Raw genomic sequence first — 21311 nt, 5'->3', positions numbered from 1 at the left:
ATATATCGTCCCGACTCGAGTTTTCGTGGTATTCACACTTTCGTGTCAACATTAAAAACAACGTAAAATTTTGAACACGAGATCGATTGAATCGTGAGAATCAAAATGAACTGGAAGCAGTCTGCTTATGCTGTAGACTGTAGTATGTTCAGCGGTACTTTTTTTCAATGCAAGGCGTCGGTTTTCTGCCTTTGTGCTTAAAGTGTGAAAGCCACGAAAACCCATAAGACGATGTTACAAGCCCTGGATAGAGAGTGCATTGCCCGCCGAAAACAGGGAGATCGAAAGGGTTCCCTTCAATGGAATTGAACTAGGCCGGCTCAATCTGTATGTGTACACTCGATCGTTATTTTTTTCCCCGAGGTTTAAGACCTCGGACAGGTTCAGTTGTATAACAAATAGGTCATTGTTAAGTGTTAACACTTAACAATAGCCTAATAATGTCATTACGCGGAATGCTCAAAATGACTTAGGTTATTGCTTACAAACGAACACAACACGGGGCCGTCGTCATCAATCCCACATGCGTTTCTGGTTCGGGTGGACGTGTCCGGAATTGTAGCGGGCATCCTTCACAGCTGGCGACTGGACAGTGTTTACTGAGTGGTCAGTGCAGAAGAAAGATATCACGAGGCTGTCAGTGAGGTTAGTGTATAGCTTCCACTTGCTGCCATGCAGGGTATGGTAAACACTGCCTTTAGGAACAATGATTCCAAGCGGATGTTTAGCAAAGCCATGACTCCTGGCTTCCTTAGGGATGGGCTTGGCATGCATCATGTACCAACTTGTGTCATGCTATATGGGCATAATGGTTATAGCCCATGGATGTGTGCAACGAACGGTGAATTAAATACTGCCCACCCCCTGTAAAAACAAACAAACAAACAAACAAAAAAAAGAACAAAAAACGGACAATGGACATCACTGTCCCTTAATTATCAGAAAAATTTGACAGTAGAAAATATGATGGCAAACAAGATGAAGTTTGATTTTGACATCGACATGTGATGTGATAATTGGCAAGTGATCACACGTAACTTGTGATCACTTGAAGTTACATTTGTTAAAGAATTTAAAATATTCAATCGCGATGTATTTATTTGGGGTTTTCGTCGGTAAACGTTAATTGTCAGTCCATAATACCGTATAAGAAGGATAGACGTTTGTTAGAGATCATTGTCTGTTTCTAAAATTCCCTTCCCTATGCCATTTCTTTTAATACCGAAACATATACCTCAACCTGCAATCGTTATAAAATACAAGAAGAATAAGAACATTGACGACATTTTGCGTGCTAGCATGGTCACACGTAACCTCTGAAATCAGGCACATTGTATATACTTCAGTAAAATTTTATTCTAATGGTTCCTGTAAATGGTTGAAAAGTATTCTTTTGAGTCTCCAGCACCATGGGCACTTTATAAGAATTACGTAAAACATTGCAGTGATTCATTAGACGTCACTTGTCTACAATTCCTCAGATGCTGTGTTGTCATGACGTTATATGATCAGGGACGCGGAAACAATGCACATGGACCAGGTGATTCTTACTCGAGGAATCCTGGTTTATTCAAGAATACAAAGTTAATATTTGAAGATGCGCCGCTCTCTAGGTTCGCTTTATATGGGTGCCACTAGGAAATTCGGTACAGAAATGTCATGGTCACTGGCGTCATGGTGATCAGATCGGAAGCAATGTAAAAGAGTTTGTCTCAATCTTTGTTTCTAATCATGCTTTATACACAAGTATTCTCTTTATGCAAAGTATGTACAGCATATTATTGTATCCAACACCTGAAACAATTTTATTGATGAATGCGGATTAAGAAGTTGGGCCCGAGTTCACAAGTGATGATGCTAAGCCTACACAAAACTATATGCGTGCATCGCACAGGCCCCAGTGGTCAATCTTGTCTACAGTAGTGAACAGCTCGGCACATGCGCTTAGGTAGTATGTCACGAACACGGTTTCAGGCCTTTGCGCCTATTTATAAAGGGTATGGTCAAATCATTCAATATAACTAAGACGTGCAGCACAAAGAGAAAAACCAAGGCAACAATGACAGCGTGATAATGGCAAATGGTCAGAGGTAACCGGCGAAATACTCCATCAATTTACCTCAGTTTGGGTTTTATTCTAACTCTTCATATAAATGCATAGATAGTTGCACATTACACGCCCCCAGCGACGAAATCGTCCTATTCAAATTGCCGAAAGCCGTCGGTTATATTGCCCAAGAAACATGTGTAAACTTATTTATTTATTTATTTATTTATTTATTTATTTGGTGTTTTACGCAACATTCGAAAATATTTCACTTATACGACGGCGGCCAGCATTATGGTGGCATAAAACCGGGCAAGACACCCATTCACAGCTTGCTGGCAGACCCTCCCAGGGGGGGCCAGAGAAGAAGTAAGCATGTGCTGGACTTGAATTCACCTCGACCGTATTGGTGATAGGCTCCAGGATCATTGCGCCGTGATGGCGTGCTACACCACTCGGCCACAGAGGCACGAAACATGTATATAAATCATATGGTACAAACTACAAAATCAAAATGTTTATAGTATTTTTTTTCGCTTTTTTACTGTTGATTAAGGCCGTAAATAAGACCTTTTCACGGCAACGCAGCCCACATATGCCCTATATTGGTGGAAGACAAGTGTTCGCCTTCTAACAGACCTCTTCACGGCAGCGCAGCCCACATATGCCCACGGCAACGCAACCCACATATGCTCTATATAGGTGGAAGGCAAGTGTTCACATTCCAACAAACCTCTTCACGGCAACGCAGCCCACATATGCCCTATATAGGTGGTAGGCAAGTGTTGGCCTTCTGACAAACCTCTTCACGGCAACGCAGCCCACGTATGCCCTACATAGGTGGAGGGCAAGTGTTCGCCTTCTGACAAACCTCTTCACGACAACTTAGCCCACGTATGCCCTACATAGGTGGAGGGCAAGTGTTCGCCTTCTGACAAACCTCTTCACGACAACATAGCCCACATATGCCCTACATAGGTGGAGGGCAAGTGTTCACCTTCTGACAAACCTCTTAACGGCAACGCAGCCCACGTATGCCCTACATAGGTGGTAGGCAAGTGTTGGCCTTCTGACAAACCTCTCTCTTCACGGCAACGCAGCCCACGTATGCCCTACATAGGTGCGAGACAAGTGTTCGCCTTCTGACAAACCTCTTCACGGCAATGCAACCAACATATGCCCTACATAGGTGCAAGACAAGTGTTCGTCTTCTGACAAACCTCTTCACGGCAACGCGGCCCACATATACTCTACATAGGCGCAAGACAAGTGTTCGCCTTCTGGCAAACTTCTTCATGGCAACGCAGCCCACATATGCCCTAAATAGGTGGAAGGTAAGTGTTCACCTTCTGACAAACCTCATCACGACAACGCAGCCCACATATACCCTACATAGGCGCAAGACAACTGTTCACCTTCTGACAAACCTCTTCACGACAACGCAGCCCACATATGCCCTTCATAACTGAAAGGCAAATGTTCGCCTTTTAGCAAACTTCATCAAAGATCACACGGGACAGAGTACCGTTGGTCAAATAGGTCTTGCCACCAGGCCGGCGAGAACGATCGGAATTCCCGCATAAGTGTCCTGTGTTCTACTACAAGTTGTATTCCTCCTAAAATTACGAGTACTTGCGTTAATACAACACAGGTTGCATGGATGTGGTTATTGAATTGGATCGGTTGTTGCATGTTCCCAGTTGAGTGGGATACATACAGATGTATTTTATACACACCAAAAGCTTTCTTCTGGGATAACCAAACTCACAGACATCTTTAGTTTAGACTGACGTTTTTCAGTTCTTCTCCACACTAACGTTTGTGCATGTACTTCTCAAGAATCACTGAACATGCAGACATTCTGTAAACTAAAATTCTGGATCTCTCTCTCTATCCTTGATGAGAGACCAGGCTTAATGGTTCGGCATATTTATTCATAATGGCAGCCAAACTCATGTGAACTTTGTGGCCGCGCATATATTAGTTTCTATTAATTATGAAATTCGCATTTGCTTCAACAAATCCATATGTATTTTAAATGGACATACCGCCGACGTCTAAAAAATTGTGCTGTTGTTTTAGATATTTACATGAAATTGAGACTTCCAGATGTCTACTGACATGTATCGGACTCTGAATGAACGATTGAACGTTTAGTTTTATCAGGCGTAACTTCAGTTCCGCCATTGGCCATTACGAGTACTTTATAATACATTATCTATAGAAAGGAAGATCGTATGTGATTTACTAGACTTATAATTTGCTTTCAATCTGTCGTATTGTTAACAAGTGCGATACGCGAGCGAACGTTGCATTGTGGTAATATTTACGCTGCCTCATTTGCATGTTATTTCGCCAGGCGGACAGTTTAGACCAGTCACGTATTTTTCCTTATAGTTCTCTTAATTTACATTTTGTGGAAAATGTAGGCCCAGTAGGTTTATTTATTTTCCACTCCTATTTGTGTTAAGCTAAACCAACTCAAAAATCTGAATTTCTTTCGGCGGTATTTCCCTTTAATAAACACAACATGTGCATAATACGTACATAATGTCCACACGTGTTTTATGGAAGCCATTTTGAGAAATGTCCGTCATTACTGTGTCAGGAAAACTCTGCGATGGCCCCATATGTCCAAAACGTATTCCGCAAGTCGTGACCTGATAGCGTGCCAAATGCCATGCTTCTATCATCAAAGGCACAATTTCCCCATATATTTTACCTATCTGCTATACTGTGTGTTGTATATAAACACTGAACTTGTTGCAATAGTTGGTGTAAGTAGATATAGAGGACGTTACGCTTGCTCGCCATTTTTGTGTGATTCACAGATACCTATACGACTTACAAAGATGGTGTATAGTTTGTTTGGAATGAGGGGCCAATATGATATTTCCAGACTTTCGTTTGTCTCTATGATGTTTTTTTTTATTCAAACTTTTAGAAACAGGATAGCACATTCTGTTAGTGAGTTCATCAACAGACAAAGATGTCAACATCACAAATTTAACGCGATTACAAGACATTTGTATATGCAAAGTATTTATATACATGACCCTATACACACGAATTTGTAGAATACGCGACATATAGACGTCAAGAATGAGTTATAGGCTGATAGGTGTATATTTATGTGTTTGGTGAGAGAATGTTGATAATACTAGATTTGTGTGTTAAGACAACTCAAAGGGTTTGTGTGCGCGGATGTTGTAAACCAAGATAGATAGATACATATACACAAAATGATAGATCCGCAAACGTCCCCGCTGAATAAACGTATTCGCTTTATCAGATTCTTCTCGAGTCTAGCGATGGTCCATGTCGGATCGCTATATCATCTGTCCTGGACAAATGATCCTCATTGGATAAACAGTAGCATGATGTATGACACACAACTGGCGTAATCTATAGGTTCTCTTCGTCAAGCCTGCCTTCGTGTGCCCATAGGTTATCGTTGCTTTCTTTAACCGCGACTTTCTGCACATCTTGACGGCATGCATCCTGATGGATAACCGTTTTCAGGGAGCGAATCAACAAGACAATCGACACGCGCGATGATGCCAATGATTTGATGTGGTACCGCTTTAACATCGATATATCGCTGAATCTGTTCTAGTTTACAGCATATTTGTCAATTCATCAATCCTAAATACCATTCATCTTTCATAAAAGTGCAGTGCAGGGTTAGGAAACCTGACGCTTATAGCTTTGGTGTCCAATTCTTCATGAACATCGTTTTCATCTCTTCCCTTTCTTTTCCATTAACATAACTTGCTTAACTATTCACCATCGCGTGCAGTATCCTGGATGACATGCGCATAATGCTGATAATCAGCCATCGTATACAAAGTGAAATATTCCTGAGAAAGGCATTAAAGTCAACACAAATAAATAAAAGATATAAGGTACCCAGATATTCCCCTTGGACATTTCCCATATACAAAAATTTCCCGTATATAGACATTTCTCATATACAGACATTTCCCGTATGTAGATATTCCCCATATATAGACATTTTCACATATAAGAACTATTTCCCCAAGGGAAATGGTCCAGTTTGGACAATGGGCCAGGAGATGAACATACTTTGTTGTACGTTAACATTTTAGCGCAAAAACTTATAATTCATGCTATGGCAGTTTGGTAAAACAATTTAACATGCATGTAACAACATGCAGCATATATGCATATACTTATAAACCATCCACCCAAATCCAAGCATTTGAAGGATTATTAAAGTAGACAAATGAGAAAGGTGTGTTTCTAATGGAAAAAAACATAACTGCAGCTTTTATTCAATACAAATATATCTACAATAGAAAACAAAGATTGGGAATGAGCGATTATGATTTTTATCAGCGCATCATTTCTGCGTTATTGAAACCGTAAAATGCAAGACTGGAACATGGAATATGACGGTTGCTCTGTAATAGCATGAAAATGACATCTGAATGTTAGAGACACACACACAAGAAACCAATATATATATATATATATATATATATGACAACTCTGACACGTGTATTAACTTGGTTTCTTGTCCATCACAGGCCCGACATTTATGTAATGCCATCAAGATCTTCCTACTCGTCCACATTCACTCTGTATTCTGATTTCAGCGATATCATGATTGATCGAGACTGATGAGCAATTTGGTAATGGGAGACCACAAAATCTGAAGTCCGGTATATGAACTTATATACTTTCTGCATGAGAACTTTAAAAAAATGGTTGACCGCTTCGGTGGCCTAATGGTTAGAGCGTCCACCTCGAAGTCGGGAGACCTCGAGATCAAACTCGAATCGGTTCATACCAAAGATTTTTTAAATGGTACTTGCCGCTGCCATGCTTATCGCTCATCACTGACAGGTTAGAGAAAGAAAACATGACTGGTTGTGACATATCTCATGTCTTCGACATGATACTTCAGTGGCGAAACGCTTTGGTGGCACAGGCTCGCCCTGCTTCAAGAAGACCCAATATATATGTACACACTCCTGTTGACTTCTTGTGGTGAAATGACTGAAAAATTGTTAAGTACGAGTTAAACCCCAAGCATACATATATACGACAGTCCTTATTATGTACATGTACAATATGACCACATCTGGACAAAACCATACGGTGTATACACAACATAGTCGTGTTTATAATAACATATTATATAGTTAAAGATTGCAATTTGTACACGTACCAACATTAGGCAATGTAAGAACACGAATGTAGACTTAAAAGGAATAATTATTCTAATGAGATACATACACCGGCTTACAGTCCACCATTAATTCCTCTAGCAGAATATACGAATGCAATGACATAATGTCCAATAAGTGAAGAAGCCGTTCCCCACCCCTACTCACCCTGCTCCACATGTGGCCTTGGGGTGTCACGGAGGTGGTTTATTGGATTAAGGAGGTATGATCTCTTCATAGACGTGTGCATTGTTTGATAAACATCAAGGCCTGCAGACGGCCTTTATGAAGTCCGTGAGTGGCGCCCTGACTGGCAGTTCGGACAGAACCAGATTGACCAAAACGGCGCGAAAACAAAGAAAATCATAATCTCAACCGCGTGTGGAGTCAAAGATGCTAAGCTGTCAAAATGGGATTATCACAGGTTGTAATTAGAGCAGCTTCTCTGTGCCCCAGTTTCACATTACAGCTGGGGGAATTATTGGGGTGTACGTCCAGACACGAGACCATTAAAACCAACAAAAACAAGCGGCTTTTGTTGTTACGTTCAGACACGAGACCATTAAAACCAACAAAAACAAGCGGCTTTTGTTGTTACGTCCAGACACGAGGCCATTAAAACCAACAAAAAACCAGCGGCTTTTGCTGTTATGTATACATGCATGTGCGAGCTTCAAGGCGGTTAATATAAGCTGAGACTAACAGAACAGTTTGTACCTGTTGTTATATTAGTCTCAGGTATAAAATAGCGAAATGTAAAATGCAGCTCTGAAAATTTGCCTGTAATCTGTTATGGACGCGCGTAATTAGTCAACAGTTAAGCGAGCTCATGTCAGAAATCGCAGTTGCAAGATATGTCATTTTTAGCTGCAACGAACACCTCTACAGCCACAAATCACTCGATCAAACTTGTGTAATTCTATCTTTGAACAGGGACCAATCCTTTAACGCTGGGTCTATAAGTTAAAGACGATATACATGTAGATCTTTGTGTGAAGTTGCGTTTGTTTATTAGAAATCGCAAAACTAAACATCTAAGAGATTTAAACTGCTGATCATGCAATTCAAAAATGCCACACATTTAGAATTCGTGTTTTTCCATGAATGTCATAATTTTGACACATTGGAAAAAGAGAATTGTCACATACCGCATCGAAAACTCATTTTATTTCACACCATGATGAATATTATTAGTATAATATGTAGATTAAATACGCTAAAATCGTAAGTGCATCGAAGTATACTTCGTGTCTTGATATCAAACGACAACAGCAGAAAACATCGCATATTTATTGCATGCTCCCCAAAGACTTCCGCTATAAAATAAATCTTCACTAAAGTTGGATTTCACATATATATAGGCCTACACTGTTTATTGTTTATCAAAAAGTATACCTAAGCGATGTACGCAGGCCTGAAACACTAAAGAAAGAAAAACCAATGTCAATTGTTTGGCAATTTCATTTTAAGGGATTAGATGTACTCGTGGATTACTGTAGAACACCAATTTCCGCCCGGACATAAACGCTTCTATACGGGCCAAGGGATTAAGAGGGTGGGAGATGTGATGGGAAAGGTAATGGGAAGGGGAGGGGGTAATCTATTCTTCTCTCTCTCACCTGGTGTCAATTTTCTCAGGCGCAGCTTGTCAACAAGGCGTGAACACCCTGTAGCACGAGGCTAAAGTACCGACATAAATCAGCTACTTAAGACTTGACCACGACACGACATTATCTCGTCAAGGATTCTTTATACAACAGGCGAGTAGGGCGCCATTATTGCGCAAGCTACTTGATACACCCGGACAACAAGCCTCTTTTGTTAAGTGGACTCTCTCAGGTAACTTCGTCGATTAAACAAATTGCCAGGTCAGTTAATTGCGTATTATCGAAGGACACGATCGTCTTAGGATAATCATACTCCTTATAGATCACGAGCCGATGATAAAAAACGACTTAGAAACTGGTCGGATTGTCCGCTTATACCCACCAAAATGGCTTCTGCATGACTTAGCTTTAATTGACCGCGACAGACGGTGGAAAAAGTTCCCAGTGTTAAAGTCACGATTACGGGGAGACATTCTCTTTAAGCTCCGTCTATCCGGAATTTGGATGAGCATGCAACACTGTTTTATTAGCGTGGGACCGGACGGTGTGCGCTACCCACAGGAATAACAGGCAGACCTGAGAGAATCTTGCTATAGAGACCGCGCCCGCGCTTATATATATATTTACCAGGAATTGTTGGCGCTGCTATATGTATACTTAAATTGTTAAGGGTCCGTGTTCTATAGCTGGACCATTTTACCATCAAAAGCTGCACGAATAGTAAGGTCATACATTCTGAGACAGTTCCTGTAAACAAACGTTATCTTGATTGTTTTTTCATGTGCTAACCACGGATAAGGTGTAGTCATTTTATAGCGCTTAAATGTCGCGGCGCGTGTTTGGATGGTGATCTGGAATTTTGCTGTAGGCATGGCCGCGACGTTTTCGGGTACACGCCTGGTTGGCTCTTAGATCAGGATCAAGACTCACATATGTCATTAATGTATAAAGCAATCAATTTGTCATAAAGTAAGCGAACATGATGAATCGGGTTGAAAAGACCACTTTGTAATACACAATGTAGGAACGCAGATTATATAGAATATTGACTTTCCTTTTTAGTTTAATTAATTCCATTTAAAGGATATGTTTAAGTTCAAAACTCTGTTACTATCTAATAAATTTCAAGAATTCAGTTTCTTTTGGACATGCCGTTACCTGAAGATAAAAGCAAAAACCTACTGCAAGACCGTCTCTATCACGAATCCCTTATGGTGGAACTCTGACTAATTCCAGATACCAATCTGACATACCGGTAATCCTTAATTTACTTCATTACGATATACCATCTTTGAGTTTTCTAACATTTGCGTCCGTTACGTTTTAAAACGTCTAGAACAACACTCTGCTCAATTTTGTCAAAATTATTAGATAAAATCAGATCTTCTTATAAATATATGACCAGTATTACATTGTGGTGACAAAAGATATTTCTTTGTCCACCAAACGACAATTAACGAACTATACCTGAAGTCTCTACACATTTGCATTACTGTTGAAAGTTTACACAGCACCATAAATCAGAATCTGCGAAGAAAAATAGACCCTGTTGTAAGACTCCAAACATTTTCCAGTCGATTATATTTTAATAAATTGTGTTTAAATTAAATTACTTCTACCTAACTTTAAAGTGTTATAGGTTTCGCTGCAGTTAACTGCTTATGATATACGAGGGCTGTTGATTTCTGACGAAATCTGTAGGGGTTATGTCTTTAAAAGGGCTCAACAGGCCAAATTACATATGTCAGAATATATAAAACATTTCTGAGAATTCTTTGAAATGCCAGAAAAATATGATAGACTAAAACATCAAAGATTTTTATACAGCTATGTGCAACCAGCCTACTTTCTTCACCAAAATATACATCGAGATTTGCTGAACCCGGCGAATTTTTACTTAAAATGTTGGTATAACTGCGTTTTCTTTTACGAAACTTGGGGGCGGTATTTTTGTATGGAGCATTTATGCTTATTTTGTGACGCGTTCCATTTTTTTTTTTTCATTTCGAAGAGGGCACATAACTTCTTTTGTAAAGGTCAATTTAGAAAAACAGCCCAAATCTAACCGGGCTAAGTTATAGGGGATCCAGTCCACGGGAATATTTCAGGCGAGAGCCATTTCCGCGCGCTGATGCCGGCAGGCTGACCGATCTCTCTTGCACTCGATCTTCTCTTTTTTACCGCACTATTTTATATTGGTCACTAATATTTACACGGGTGAAGAATGGGTAAGTAAACAGGCTGCATGCGGCCAATCCATGAATGGAACCCGTCTCATGTGAACTTTTTTCCGTTCTTGTTGGTTTAAGCGCCGTATTTAAACAATTCTACGTACGAATTCAAGGTAAGCCCGTGTAAAAAAGTGGATCATAATTGGAAAACGTTGGCTTACGCATAATTATCAAAGCATCGGTTAAATCTCGGTAATGTTTTAAAGTTTCCTTTGAAATTATGGACAGTATAATATATCACAGTTGTAGTGCCCCTAGTATAAGAGGGAGCAGAGAGTCTCGGCTGTATTCGCTCGGGGGCCTAAGCTTGCCGGCTTGAGGGAGAGCGGACAACAGAAGTCCCCCTTCTACTGAGCGTGGTGAGAGCAGGCTATTTTAGTCGGCGGCAGACAAGATTTTGAGGGGAACCAATAGAAAACCGAGGGAAATCAGATGCCGGCGTTCAAACGACTGTGTGACAGACATGCGGCACCATGTGGAGAAGGGAAGCCCACGGAATAAAGCGGAAAGTCAGCAGTATACGGGTCACTTGTCTGTAGTACTTCAATTGTCCGGTGGAGGGAGACCCATGTAGTTTGCATCAGATCGTATCGGGACGGATCCTTTAGCTGCCTATATGCAATGTAACATCGACCGCAGACACTAGCTGACTGCAGGACGGATGGAGACGATCAAATGCCTGTAAGAGCCACGCGTAAAAGTTAACTCATTGACAGAGCACGGACCGGACTGGACCGGACAGGAAAATGATCGCCGATCAGGGAATACTGTAATACTGGTATACTGTAATAGTTTCTGGACGCAAAGTATGGGCAGGGACCGGTTAGGAGAGCTGGGTAGCTGAGAGGAGCACCCCTCCCCCCAGGAAGTCACCACCCCCTCCTGATGGAAGGGGAAGGGCAAACATGCCTGTTACACCACCACTCTGTGCTCTAGTCCTGATATCCTTGTTTTCCCTTACACTAGAAGCCACTGTAGAGAGTTGTGAGCAGACTCGAGACGTAAGTATCGATATTTCAATTTCCCCATGTTTTCGTCGTAAAATCGTGTACCAGCCGACATAATATATATGCCGATATACAAATATATATCATCTTCACGGCGCGATGAATGTTTAATGACCATTTTTTTAAATGTCGTAAACAGCAGAATACAGACCTGTTTTTGAAGTACGTTCAGCTTTGAAGAACTCCGTAAGATTTTTTTAAAGTAAACAGATACAACCGTATATATAGTTATTTTGATTTGTCCGATTTGCCTGAAAGTGTTCCTTTACAATAGAGCTATACGGTATGCAATCCAGCCGTTCCTGTTATATTTGCCTCTAACATTCACAAAACTATCTATGTAATTTAGCGTTCCTTTTTTCCTAACCCTGGAGTAAGTGACTTTTAAACTGGCTTAGTTCTATTGACACAGGAGTTTTCAAGTGCCATGTGTGAAGCGAAAGATAAATGGACGTTTTAGGCCAAGTATCTGACCAACATGCCGCTGTATACACAGAACACATTTTGTGGAACAAACATATATATGTTGAGGAACTACACATTTGGCTTACGGCTTGCCTTCAACCTATTACAGTCCTATGTATATCTGAACAACGCTGTTTATATAATAAGCATATTTGCACATTTTTGAACGGCCTGAGTATGGCTTAGTTTGCACGTTGCCCATATATCGTTTAGGTATCCATGCGTATTTTGTGTGGTTCTACGTGTATTTACCACCTGTCTGTAAAGCAAGGAGATCCGATAGCGGGTAAAAAGAAAAAAAATAACATTTTGGTTTGACTTTTGTTATTTTTCAGCAAAATCGTCTTAACTCATTCCTATGGACTTTGAAAAGGGATCCGCCGTCTTACTTCTTCGGTACTATCCACGTGCCTTATACAAGGGTATGGGATTTCATACCCCACAATACAAAACGTGCTTTTGAACAGTCGGATCATGTGTTCTTCGAACTGGATTTAACAGACACTTACACCATCTCGGCTCTTGCCAACTGTCAACTTTTGCCTCACGGTGAGAACTTGTCCACAATTTTGCCGAAGGGAATTTACGAGCGCTTGAAGCAGCATTTGGAATACGTGAAAGTTGCAATGCCCAGTTGGATGACGGAAGATCAAAGAGGTAGAGGTCTTTACGCAGACTACCTCTTCAAAGCGATTACGGGGAATTGGGAGCGCAAACGCCCGGTGTGGGTAATGCTTATGGTCAATTCCTTGACTGAAAGTGATATTAAATCAAGAGGTATTCCCGTGTTGGATCTTTATTTAGCCCAGGAAGCGGAAAGATTGAATAAAAATCACGGGCGCCGTTGAAAGAGTGGACGAACAATGTATACCACTGAACGAGCTCAATATCTCTCAGGTAAGTGGACCGATTTTTTTTTTGTTCCACGCTTATCCTAGCGCTTTTATGTACATAATCCTTATCGACAACACGCATCGGTTTTCCCCTTTCCTTCACGGCCGAGGTGACTCTATATTTCTGTGCTCTATATTGAGTGTGATCTATGGATATTTAAGGTATATTTTCTGCGTCAGTACACCGGCTTGTATAGCTTCATTTTGATGCCATTTATACGTGAAAGAGCGTGTGTACATAACCCGTTCCTCTCGGTGCCCGCTAAGTAAGCCCTCAATCGACGATCCAGAGGATTCCCCACCACGGGGGGGGGGGGGGGGACCCCGTTCTGATAACGATTACAAGAAAATAAACAATTGTGGCTACAAATATACAAGTGGGACTAAAAAAAGGTCTTCCTAACTCCCTGTTGGATATTGGGTGCTAAGCACATTTGTGACCGCGAATGCTTCCAGACTCGGACATAAAGAGGTGTGTTGTAGTGGGCATCTTGCCGCCATATAACCTTTGTGTGCACTCAGTTGCTTTGGGAAGATGCTGCCCCCTCTTCCACCCCCTGTACTAGACCCTAGACTCGCAGAAATTGCATGTGTTTATTTAGTCCATATGTCGGTATGCTGGACGCTCTCGGCTATGTGATTTCTTTCCACTTCATTGAACGATTCCCGTCCCATCTGTGAGGCCTTCGTTTCGTCGATCTTGACTTGAAACTCACTAGCAATGTCTTTGCGGAAAAGAAACACTTTGTAGCCCGCTATTGAAAGCAGATCAAAGGAATGACATTGGGTCTACTACTGTTTGCATCACTTGCCTCCTTAAAATTGACAGATCTGATTATTTTAAAATTATTAAATTCCTACCAAATGACAGAATTCACTAAAACTGCTTCCAGTGTTTACTCACTACCATCTGTGGATGCACCAGTATGTCACAAAAAATTATTTATATATGTATTTCTTTAAAAAAAAATCCAAAGAATGTCAAACTCACAAATTTTTCCCTTAAATTGACAGTAATCCGTGGGCTGAGTAAAGCAGATAGCCCATATTAAACCAAAACTCTTCACCTAGACAGTACAGTAGTTACGTGGGAAGTAGTCCTTTCTGATGGAGTAGTTGAGTAATACACCAAATAAGCCACCAGCTTACTGTGTACTTTTTCAATAAACCTATGTTTAAAACTAGCATGGCGCGGATTTCAAACTGCCATCTCCTTCCCACTAATGGCAATCTAACTCACCCTCTCGGCATATCTATATGTAGGTCTCCCAGCAACCTGCAGACGGTATTGGGTCGGATTGGACTATAACCCTCAGTGACTACATATATTATAATAGCATAGAATAAGTGTTTTAGGAAGCACTTTTTATTTCATCATCTATGAAATTGAATCAAACTATTACCCAAGAAATCAGTTATCAATTTTTAACATAGGATAGTATGTCCAGGTGACCTTTGGTTCCCACATTTCATGTGTCAGTCAGTATAAACTATCCTTACACCAGAGGTTGGGGCTGTCTGAATACATGCTAATGGAAACTTCTTTCTCTAGTCAATGATTGACAGGTGCTGTATGTCTCATTGTTTTCTAATTACTATAATGGATTAGTTTTGTGTGAAGGTTCAGGTTGCCTTGGTTCCTGTTTTCCCACTCCGTCAGGTTTAATGACATGTAGATCTGTATGTTCACAGCCAAACTTTATTTCCCCATTGTCAAGTTTGCTAAGTAAACACACCTGTATTGTTGTTCATTATACAGGTTTTTTAATGGCTTGTCTCGTTAGGTGACGGCTTAAGACAAGTGCTGATTGTCGAGGACAAAGAAAATGACAAAATGTATATTTGTTTTTTTCAAGAGATTTTGAGAAAGTGAATCGACATGGTTTCACTTTGACATGTTAGTTGAAATGTATTACATGGTATTTTATTTTACAGTTTCTGAAAAGTATATCTTTACACATAATCTGGGTCTCATGATCAATGTTAGTTCAGATCAATACCTGGTATGTGTTTAAAAGTGTAAATCATTCATCCCAAAATCTGTGTTAGTGCTCTTGTGTAGACAGAAATTAGGTAGAATAAGTGCTGTATTTAAATTAGGTATTTAAGTTAAGCATTTCTCGAGTGACACATTTTACCTAAGTTAAGCATTTCTCAAGTGACACATTTTACCTAAGTTAAGCATTTCTCAAGTGACACATTTTACCTAAGTTAAGCATTTCTCAAGTGACACATTTTACCTAAGTTAAGCATTTCTCAAGTGACACAGTTCGCTTCATTTTGATTTATTCCTCCATCTGATTGGGCCATATAAAACTTAAGGTTTAGCTTTAATTGTATGATATCAAGGCCTTTTTTGTGCTTCTGAAGGTGCATTTTGTACATGCCAAGCAGTGTGTGGAGAAAAATCAGCATTAATTTTTGACATACATGTACATGCCTTGTTTTCCAAATTTATATACCTTATTAACTTCTGGCATTCTGTAAAGATGCTATGTATATGAGTTATGGAGCTGTAAATTGTTTGAAACAAAGCTGATAAGCAGAATTTGGGGAAGAAGAAAAAAAAAATGGACAAGCTGTCAGACGCCAAACAATGCAATTGTTCTCCTGCATGACATTTGCCTCTGGTCACAAGGTCTCCTCATTTATTCATTTTGACATCAATCGCTAAACATCGTTATCTGTCTACTGTGAAAGAAGTGGTGGGGTGGGGGTGGAGAGGTTGGGGGGTGTTCGGGTGTGTGTGTGATGTGATGATTGTCAGAAACAGACTGATGGATCTATTGGCCAGGCTTATCTGTCACATAGGTGTTTTATCTTTGGTATATGTCTTTTTTACATACACCTGGCTGAGATTGATAACTTACCTGGATAGGAAAGGTCAGGTGTGTTGTAGGTGATAATAGTTATTAGCCGCACTCTGTTTGAGGCCAGGTCTGTAGTGTTCCCTGTAATTTTCCTTGATCTGCAGCAGGTGTGTTCAGATTCTTGAACACAACATAAAGGAGGAGCTGAGACACAATTTGAGACACTAGGGATTGAACAGAAAAATACTTTTGTGGGGAATAGTTTTAATGACGTTGTAGAATATATACACAAGAAGCCTTTCTTTCTGCAAACCACAGCAAGATGGTTTAATGTACTGTACTACATACGGTGGTCAGCTATTCCCCACTTAAGGCAGTGTTTTCTTATATATGCAGACACTGAACCGGTACTTGTAGCCTGTTTCTGTCTACAATATAGAGACAGCTCATAATTAATTGTTTTGTTAATGTGTATATTTGTATGTGTTAATTATTCATGATGGGGCCTCTGTGGCTGAGTGTTTAGCATGCTAGCGCAGCACAGTAACTTATTAGATACTTAAATGGGTATGTTGTCGTTATTGTAGAAGTGAAATTATACTCTTCAGAACAGCATAAAATACCAAATCATAGCATATCAAATACCATACAGCATATCAAATAAATAAAATAAATTAATTACTCCAATTTCGCAACCTTTTTGTATAAGAGAAACTTCTAGTGCAATTTATGCACATTTTTAATTTTATTTATCGAGGGGCTCCATAGCAGAGGTGGTTTGCATGCCAGAGAGGTGCAATGACCCAGGAGCCTCTCACCAAAGCAGTCAGTGTGAGTTCAAGTCCAACTCATGCTGGTTTCCTCTCCTGCTACAGGTGTTAGAGCAAACTGCAGGTCATGGGTTTCCCCCAGGCTCTGCCTGGCTTTCACCCAAAAATGATGCTGGTTGCTGTTGTATACATGTAAGTGAAATATTCTTGAGTACGGTCTAAAACAAATAAATAAATAAATAAATTAATTTAATTTTGGGGACAAAAGTACATTAATCAGATTTCCCAGTTTCAGGGCTCTGCAAAAAAGTATAATTTTATCAGTAAGCACTGAACAATGCCTTCAGAATATGCTTGAATAAACACTTGGCAAACATGCAAAAAGTTGAAGAATTACAACAATTCTGAAAAATCTGTATGGCTTCATTCAGAAGGTTTTACTGATGCCAGATATTAAATAAGAGTTTAATACACATACAGACGATGACGGTCATGTGTATGGGTGAAGGAAACGAGCAACTTGAGCACGGACCTAGCTAAAGTTTGATGTATAAAGTGCTCTTGCAATATCTAATGTAGCAACAGGTGTTATATAGCAACATAATTTAGAGCCAGAATACAATCAATCTTTTCTTTGAAAGCAAGTGAATCTTAATTTTTTTGTCTACAGTCAATTGTTTTGTTGCAACACCGCAGAATTCCAAAGTTCAACTGGTGTTTTAAGATATTGATAGCCTTGAGCATCCAGGCTTCACGCAGATACCAGGAGGTGGTAAAAAACATGGAACTAAATAGGGGAAATGATGATTTTTGTTGATTTTTAAAGTTGAATGTACCACAGGACATAGAAACTATAATATCTGAAGGTTAGGCACATTCTGATTACTTTTTCAGAAAAAAACATTCCTACCTAAAAGCTATATTTTCCATTATTCATGCTAAATCTTTTTCAAGGGAGCCCCGGTGGCTCAGTTGGTTAGCATGCAAGCGCAGCGTAATGACCCAATGCGGTCATTGTGAGTTCAAGTCCAGCTTATGCTGGCTTACTCTTTGGCTGTATGCGGGAAGGTCTTCCAGCAACCTGCAGATGGTCATGGGTTTCCCTCGGGCTCTACTCGGTTTCCTCTCACCATAATGCTGGCTTCCGTCAGCATAAGTGAAATGTTCTTGAGTACGACGTAAAACACCAATCAAACAAAATAAATAAATAAATAAATAAATCTATCTTTTTCAAGGTCTATCTCACCCAGGTTGAATTTGGTTTGTCTTAACCTTCAGTACTCTAGTCACATGACTATGGGGTGTGCCGATGATTGGCTCAGAGCAGCTGTGACATCAATTCAGCACTATGAATAGCTTAAAACCGATCAAAAATTTAACTGATGGTTCATATGTGAATATAAAATTACTGCTAGCAGGAATATTGGGTTTCTTTTTTCTCACATTGTTAGGCTATCTATTGAACAACATACTCATATCTTTACTTTTTTAAAAGGTTGGTGAAGAAATGTAATATTCTACTTTCAATACTACTAATATCTGTCCCAAATTTTAGAGGAATTGGGGTACTGTAGTGGTATGAAAATGCTTACAAACCTGAGGAATAACAATGTTGCATGTTGCGGGTAACAAGTGGACGAGGCTGATCAAGACTGCCACCTGGCTGAGTGTTTGGATGAGTGCTTTATCAATTTTAATTCTATCTTCACCTGAGCAGTCAAACATTGGTTCAGGATGGAGACGCTTATCTCAAAGAAAGTGCGCGGGAAGTACAAGCGAAGCATTGATTAAATTAACAGACGGAGATAAAATTCAGGATGAAATATGGGTTTTAAACAAGCCTCAATAGCCTAGGGGGAAGAACTGTTGAGCAGATATACATGGCCTTGCTGTAAAGGGAGTGCAGCTGATATTGCACAGCATGGCGTCTCTTTGCAACTGGCATTAAGACACCCAAGCATGAGAAAATCACTGATGTTTCAAAGTGGAACTGTAAGGGGTTGTTTGACGGGTGTACATAGGCCTGCAGTAAATCACTCCACATAGGGAGGGATAAATCTTCTGGTAACTGCCCCCTAACTATACACCACTCTCACCTGGCTCAGATCAGTCGGGTGGTGGTTCGTGGAAGTCTCAGGTACCATTCAAAACTCTCAAAGACTTTGGAAGATTTACTCATTTTTGTTGCCTTCCCAGGGTGATTTGTGATCTGTTTTAGTATTCTTACTTGAAAAGAGTGGACCTAGTGTGTTTCTACATACACGCTGTACTACAGTAGACATAATAAGGCATTGCAAAGAAGAAAAACTGCTACAGCAATATATACTGACAACACATTAGTATATATTGACAATCAAAATAAAATATAATTACCGTTTGCTTAATAACTAGAACGTGTAGGTTTGTGCACTTGTATTGAGTATAAATGAATTACTGTAATTCTTTAACCTTTTGGCATCCTGAAGGCATTGTTGTGTGCAGACTGATAAAATTACACTTTAGGTGAAGTCCAGAAATTATCCAATCCAACCTGTGTAGTTTTGTCTGCAAAATCAACTTTAAAATGTGCAGAAATTTCACTGAAAGTTGCCGTATCATAGTCATAAAGATTGAGGAATTAGGGTATAATCAAAAATTATTTTACTATAAATTTTATATTATAGAGGATAAAATTATAAATGCTATTTATGAAAGATTGTAATTTGTGTGGAAAAACTTACATAGGCCTGTTATAGAAAAATGAGCTGGTTTTTAATTGTCACACTTGTGTTTTATTCAGGCTTAAAGGATGGTTTTGTGAATGGAGATTGCTGTAGTTCATGACTGACTCAACACTGAGGAAACATGGAGTTATTTACTTGGAAAACAGTGTGCCTCTGAGTGACACACACTTCTCCACTTCACATATTTAAAACACAAAAGTTGTATTTAACCCATGGCTGAGTACTTCACCCTGCCTTACTCCCTGCAGAGATCTACTAATCACTGTATAGCTCCAGTAGTTAAGAGTTCAAAAGTTAATGTGCAATTTTGAAGTGAAGGGAAAATAATGGGAGTTTGATACCTTTATATCCATGTGATTTTGATACATTTTTTGTAGAATATATCATAGCTTATACAGTAAATCTTTAAAGAAACCCTACAATAAGTTTTGATGGCTATGGTTAGATGATTTTGTCTTTGTTTTTCATCTTGAAATTTTGATGCAAATTCTGTATGTTTCCCATATCGTCCATTCAGTTTAATTTAAGTTAACAATGCCGGGTTGGACATACATGTATACATACATGATGATAAAGGCCCAGGGGCCTCCGCAGCGAAGGTGGGTAGCCTAAAATATTCTTGAGTATGGCGTAAAACACCAATCAAATAAATAAATAAATAAATATAAATAACAACATACACATGTATTCTACTGTACGCATATGGATGTGTGATTTTAAACATGCATATTATTAAAGAAGAGTGACTGCCATCCTAATGAGAGGAGGCAAGTATCCCGTCCTGTCTAGAGATAAACTAGACTGAAACATTGAAAGAAGTAGAAATAGAACATTTCAAATACCATTTAATGGTAGGGTCATAATGACAATTTTGTTGACAGTGTGAATTATCTCATTGGTTGCCACCACTAATATATACAATCAGAAATTTCTGGGTAAGGATTGGCAGTTAGTTCTTCATATGCGAGTGCTGTAAGATAAAGTTAGCTGGATCATCATGATGTAAAATCACCCATTGATACACAGGTATTACACAGGTAAGTTAAACCTAATGTGTGGATGGACTGTTCATGTCGGGTCTTGAGAGGCACAACCCACCTAGGGTTAATAATGGCTATTTGTGGGCTGTCAGGATTGTGACGATATTTACACAAGGTGTAATGATGATCATAGCCATACATTACAGACCCTGGCAGGTCCCTCTATGTGTACCTCACTCTTCTGGAGTACTCTCAATGCGAGAGATCCTTTCATGCATACATGTGGTTGAAAAAAAAATTATAGGATGGACAAAGAACTGAAGCCATAATGCAATAAAGCGCAAAGATTTAGTGTCTGTGAAAGACTGTGGAGAACTTCAAAGCGGAGACTTAGTTTATGATCAGTATTCAGACACAGGCACCGCTCTGGGCTCTTCACTTAGGGAGAGTGGGGGCAGAGCTGTTCTTTTGGGTGAGCTGGCCCTACAGGTTAAATAGGTGGATTGGTTTTGTGGACTTTGAAGTTCTGGTGTTATGCCCGTTCTTTTTGTAGACTCAAGGGTTTAGTGTATTGCTAAGAAATATG

The 21311-nt window shown here is 39.7% G+C and overlaps 1 protein-coding gene across 1 annotated transcript in view; it reads left to right on the top strand.

Moving 5' to 3' along the window:
- Positions 1-3210: 3210 nt before the first annotated feature.
- Positions 3211-21311, top strand: part of LOC135470709 (metalloprotease TIKI1-like) — a 38503-nt gene continuing 20402 nt past the window's right edge. Inside the window, 3 exon segments of the mRNA XM_064749745.1 lie at positions 3211-3381; positions 12885-13376; positions 13378-13446. Of these exon segments, the coding sequence (XP_064605815.1) occupies positions 3211-3381; positions 12885-13376; positions 13378-13446 (732 nt within the window).

Source organism: Liolophura sinensis, chromosome 7, assembly GCF_032854445.1.
Source record: "Liolophura sinensis isolate JHLJ2023 chromosome 7, CUHK_Ljap_v2, whole genome shotgun sequence".
Taxonomy (NCBI): Eukaryota; Metazoa; Mollusca; class Polyplacophora; order Chitonida; family Chitonidae; genus Liolophura; species Liolophura sinensis.
Note: the sequence above shows the minus strand (reverse complement) of the source record. Positions and strands in the feature narration are given on the sequence as shown.